The sequence below is a fragment of the Plasmodium gaboni genome, chromosome 5 (assembly GCF_001602025.1).
Source record: "Plasmodium gaboni strain SY75 chromosome 5, whole genome shotgun sequence".
NCBI lineage: Eukaryota > Apicomplexa > Aconoidasida > Haemosporida > Plasmodiidae > Plasmodium > Plasmodium gaboni.
Window position 1 is genome coordinate 86,822 of NC_031485.1, and position 5,000 is coordinate 91,821.

The window sequence follows — 5,000 nt, forward strand, 5'->3', positions numbered from 1 at the left end:
TTAATTTAAGAAAAAAAAAAAAAAAAAAAAAAAAAAGAATACAGGAAAAAAGTACACAAAATGGAATATTATAAAGTGCTAAATGTTTTATAGATATTTTTGAATGTACTACATTTTATTAAAAATATATACATGATTTAATTATATTATTATTATAATTTTTTTTTTTTTTTTTTTTTTTTAATTATAGGAAGGAAAAAAAAAAAAAAAAAAAAAAAATAAATAAATAAAAAAAAAAAAAAAAAAAAAAAAAAAAAAAAAAAAAAAATATAAATAAATATATTTATATTAATAAAATAGGAATAAATTAAAAAATATATTAATACATCTATATATATATATATATATTATATATATTTTTTCAATTTAAGAATTACTATTAAAAGCATGTGTAAGGTTTATTCCTTTTTTCCTTTTTTTGAGAGAGGTACATTACAAAAATATTTTCTCCTCCATATATTTTTTTTTAAATAAATTTTGGCTGTTTTCTTATACTTTTTTTATCTTTTTGGAATAATCATATAATTTAAAAATTTTAAATGATATTATATATATTAGTCTCATTATTTTTTTTTATTATATTTTTTTTTCTTTTGTTTTTCAAATATAAGAAATTCATAAATTTTATAATATTTCTGTTTTATATATTTTTGTATATATATATGTGTTTATTAAAAAAAATTAAGAAATAATAAAATGATAAAAAAAAAAAAAAAAAAAAAAAAAAAAATTATTCATATATGCATTTTATAAATAAATATATAAATATATATATAATATATCAGACAATTCTTAATTATATGTTATTTATTCGTTTGCTTCGCATTCATTAACTAAACCTTTATATGAATCTACCATTACATGTTCAACAATAGTATACATTTTTTCCTTTGAATCTTCATCTTCATTTCTTTTTCTTTCTAATTTTACACGAACTCTTTTTGGTGGGTTCCTAACACCCTTAGACCATATAAATTTGTTTAGTTTTACATCTAAACGTACATCCTATATTACAAAAATAAATATATATATATATATATATATATATGTATATAATATATTTTATTTACATATAATCATATCTGTTCAATTCATAATTACAATAAACATATATATATTCAATGTCGGATTATATTCACAAACAACGTATTACATTTATATCAAATTTTCAAATATATTCAAAATATAATAAAAAAAATTTAGTACCTTAGTGTGCATAAGTTTTCCTGCTATGCTTCTAATTTCTTTAATGGCTCTTGGTGCCTTTCTTTTATAGCATACTTTATGAGTTAATTTACTCAAATTTATGGTAATAAATTTAGTAACTGGTTTTAAAGTTTTCTTTTGTTTTTTTACAGTACCTAATTTATCAAAAAAAAAAATTAACAACGATATTAATACAAAGAATAGTAATATATATACATCATGAGCAACATATAAAAAATATATCACATATATATATTTTGTTGTTATAAGAAAATAAAAAAGTCAAGCTGTATCTACTTGTTCTTATTTTCTTATGTCATTCTATAAATATATACATATATATATATATATATATATATATATATATATTCATTTATGTAATATTATAAAACATTTAGTACATAATCTCATTATATTTTATTATATTCATACATCCATTTCTTTAGTTATGAAATAAAAAACAAAAAAAAAAATTTTTTTCCATATATTTTTTTATTTCTTTCATAATATAAAATATATTATATATTATTATATATTTATTATTTTTATTATATTACCTTTAACCATTTTCGCTTTTATAAAATTATGTGAAAAAACTAAAAAATTTGAATATAATAAAACTTACACAAAACTTAAAATAAATTCAAAGTTTAAAAATAAAAAGAAAAAAAAAAATTTTTCTTTTTTTTTTTTTTTTGTATAAATAATATATTCTTATATTTACTTATCAAAATGGATTTTTCAAAAGAAAATATTATATTTTACAAAAATTAATTATATGTTATTTTTTAAAAAATTTATATTCCCTTTTAAAAAAAAAGTTATTGGTTTTTTTTTTTTTTTTTTTTTCAAGCAAATTTTGAAATGATTTTTATCACGTATGTTATGTTATTATTAATATTATTTTAATTTTCATTTATATAAAATTTATTTTTTTTTTTTTTCTTTAGGAACTGAGCCTTCTTTATAATGTATATAAATAAATGTATTCATACATATTTTATATTAATATGTAAAATTTTTTATATATATATATATATATATTATTTATTATAAATATAATGATATATTTTTCCTAATATATAAAATACAAACATATTCATCATATAATATTATATATAAAATATTTGTTATTGTTATATATATCCCATTCATTTTATTTATTATATACAAAATATATAATATTATTATATATAAACCTTGTGTTTCGTTTTTTTTTTTTTTTTTTTTATATATGGATTTAAATTATATATATAAACAAATATATAATAATAAATACTATATATTATTATATATATATATAATAATAATAATAATAATAAAATATGAGGCAAGATATTTTATGTATACATATATAAAATATATATGTTATTATTTGTATATACAAATGCTCATATATTATATTATATTATATTATATATATATATGGTATTTTATTTAGTGTATTTATAGAGCTCCAGGGGGTTTCTAATCCTTCCATATATATATTATAATATATATAAAATATATATATATATATATATATATATATATATATTTTTTTTTTAATTTTTTCACATAATTTTTATATAATTTTTTTATTATATTTATATTTATTTACATATTTTATTATTTTTTATATTTTAAAATTTTTTATGTATAGGTAAAGTATATAAAAATATATAAATTTTTATATTTGTGCTATTGTAATTTTTTGTACGTGGGATTATTCCCATAATGTAAAATAAATCGAAAGGAATTATAGGGTTAAATGATTATTAGGTCTTAATTATTTTTTAATTAAAAAAAAAATAATAATAAATTAATATATATATATATATAATATTTTTGTTATATATTCGAATAATATTATATGGCATATATATCAAATGTTTAATTAAAAAAATATATTATATATATATATTTTATGGACAAAAAAAATATATTTATAAATAGTAAAAAACAAAAAGGTTATACATTTATATAAAATATATATATATATATATATATATTTATTTATTTATTTATTTATTTATATATATTTTCCTAAAAAGTTAAAAAAGGATATGCACTTTCCAATTATGTTGTATGAAAAGATATCAATAAAATTTTGTCCTGGTGGTGGATATTTTTTATAATCATAACGATAAATTAAAGAGGAATTTTTCATCCATAGATTATTTGATAAACCTCTATGTAAGATTCTAGAATCATATATGATTAAATCTTGTTCATTTACATCAGGTATAAATGATGATCCTTTTGTTATATAATAAACGTTTAAAAATTGTTTGAATGTTTTAATTTTATGTTTTAAACTTTTATTTTGTAATGAGGAAAATAAATGTGTTCCGGTAAAAAATTCGAAATTTCCTGATTGTTCATTTATTTTATTAAGTGGGACAATAATTGATATTCCATTATAACCATTATCAACATGATAAGTTTGTGTATCACTTAAGGGTTCATTATTTAATAACTGTAATTCAGATAAATATATTTTATCATTTTTTTCATTTGTTATATCTAAATTATTAATATTATTTAAATTTAAAATGGTCTTCTTATCAAACTGTTTAAATATATTTTCATATGTTCCAAGTGATAAATAAGAATATACAATATTCATCCAATATTGTTGTAAATTTACAAACAAATCACTAATCATACTATTTCTTAAGATACAATATTGTCTACCTCTACTTGGACGTATACAAAATATATTTTGATCTTTATTTAATAAAAAAGATGATATGTTTATATCTTTTTCTTCTACAAACAATTCTTTCTTTAATCTCTTTATAGTTTCTTTTGGTAATATATTTTTTAAAACAACAATTCCATATGTAGATAAGCTTTTATGTATCTCTTTTATTGTATCTATATTTAAAACATATTTTGTGTTATCCATTATTTGATTATTATACATATTATTAATACTATCACTATTAATATTATTATTACTATTATTATTAATATTATTATTACTATTATTAATACTATCACTATTAATATTATTATTACTATTAATGTATTTTTTTTTTTCTTCTTCATCTCCTTTTAATATTGTTAATTTATTATCTTTTATACTTAATCCCATATAATTAGAAACTTCTAGGCCAATATCTTTTCCTGCATGTTCGCTACAATGTCTATATGATCTTTTCATTTTTATAAAGTCAAAAAAATTATTCCTTTTATAATTTATTAATAAGTATATATAAGTATATGCATACAGTTCATCAAATAAAACATTTAAGGAAATATTACTAGATGATGCATCTAGGTTTATTTTTTTCCTCTCTACTAAAAAATCTTTAAAATAACTAAGATTTAAATTTTTTAAGAAGTTCCCTCCATCATTACATTTATTATATAAGTAAATATCATCATTATTATTATTATTATTATTATTATTAATATTATAATTTATATTATTCTTGTTGATGGTTTTATCCTGATTATATATATTTATATTATTCTGATTAATCCTATGGATATCCACATTTATATTACCATTTATTTCAGATTCTAAATAGTTTATAATATCACTTATGAGCTCATCAATAGACATACTCCTTTTTTCTTTTTCCACTATATTTTTTAATTCATCTTTTTTCTTTTCAAAAATATTACTTAAATATTGTAAATGATAATCTACTGGGTAATAATTATTACTTGCATCTAAAAATTTTGACACTGGTAAATTAAAATATTCATTTATTTTTTCAATTCTCTCTAAATATCTTTTTTTATTCAAAATTTCAAAATTTTTTTCAGTTAAATGGAAGTATATTTTATGAGATACATTTTTA

At 15.7% G+C, this 5,000-nt stretch overlaps 2 protein-coding genes across 2 annotated transcripts in view; both read right to left on the minus strand.

Annotated features, from left to right (window-relative positions):
- Nucleotides 1-807: 807 nt before the first annotated feature.
- PGSY75_0503800 (60S ribosomal protein L31) lies at nt 808-1,773 on the minus strand (the record flags this gene model as incomplete). Its single annotated transcript, XM_018784319.1, has 3 exons — nt 808-1,005; nt 1,207-1,361; nt 1,764-1,773. 3 exons carry the CDS (start codon nt 1,771-1,773, stop codon nt 808-810), a joined length of 363 nt encoding a protein of 120 aa, XP_018642974.1.
- Nucleotides 1,774-3,217: 1,444 nt separating this feature from the next.
- Nucleotides 3,218-5,000, minus strand: part of PGSY75_0503900 (hypothetical protein) — a gene marked incomplete at both ends in the record, with an annotated part of 2,030 nt that continues 247 nt past the window's right edge. Inside the window, one exon of the mRNA XM_018784320.1 lies at nt 3,218-5,000. This exon is cut by the window's right edge and continues 40 nt beyond it. Coding sequence (XP_018642975.1) covers nt 3,218-5,000 — 1,783 coding nt within the window.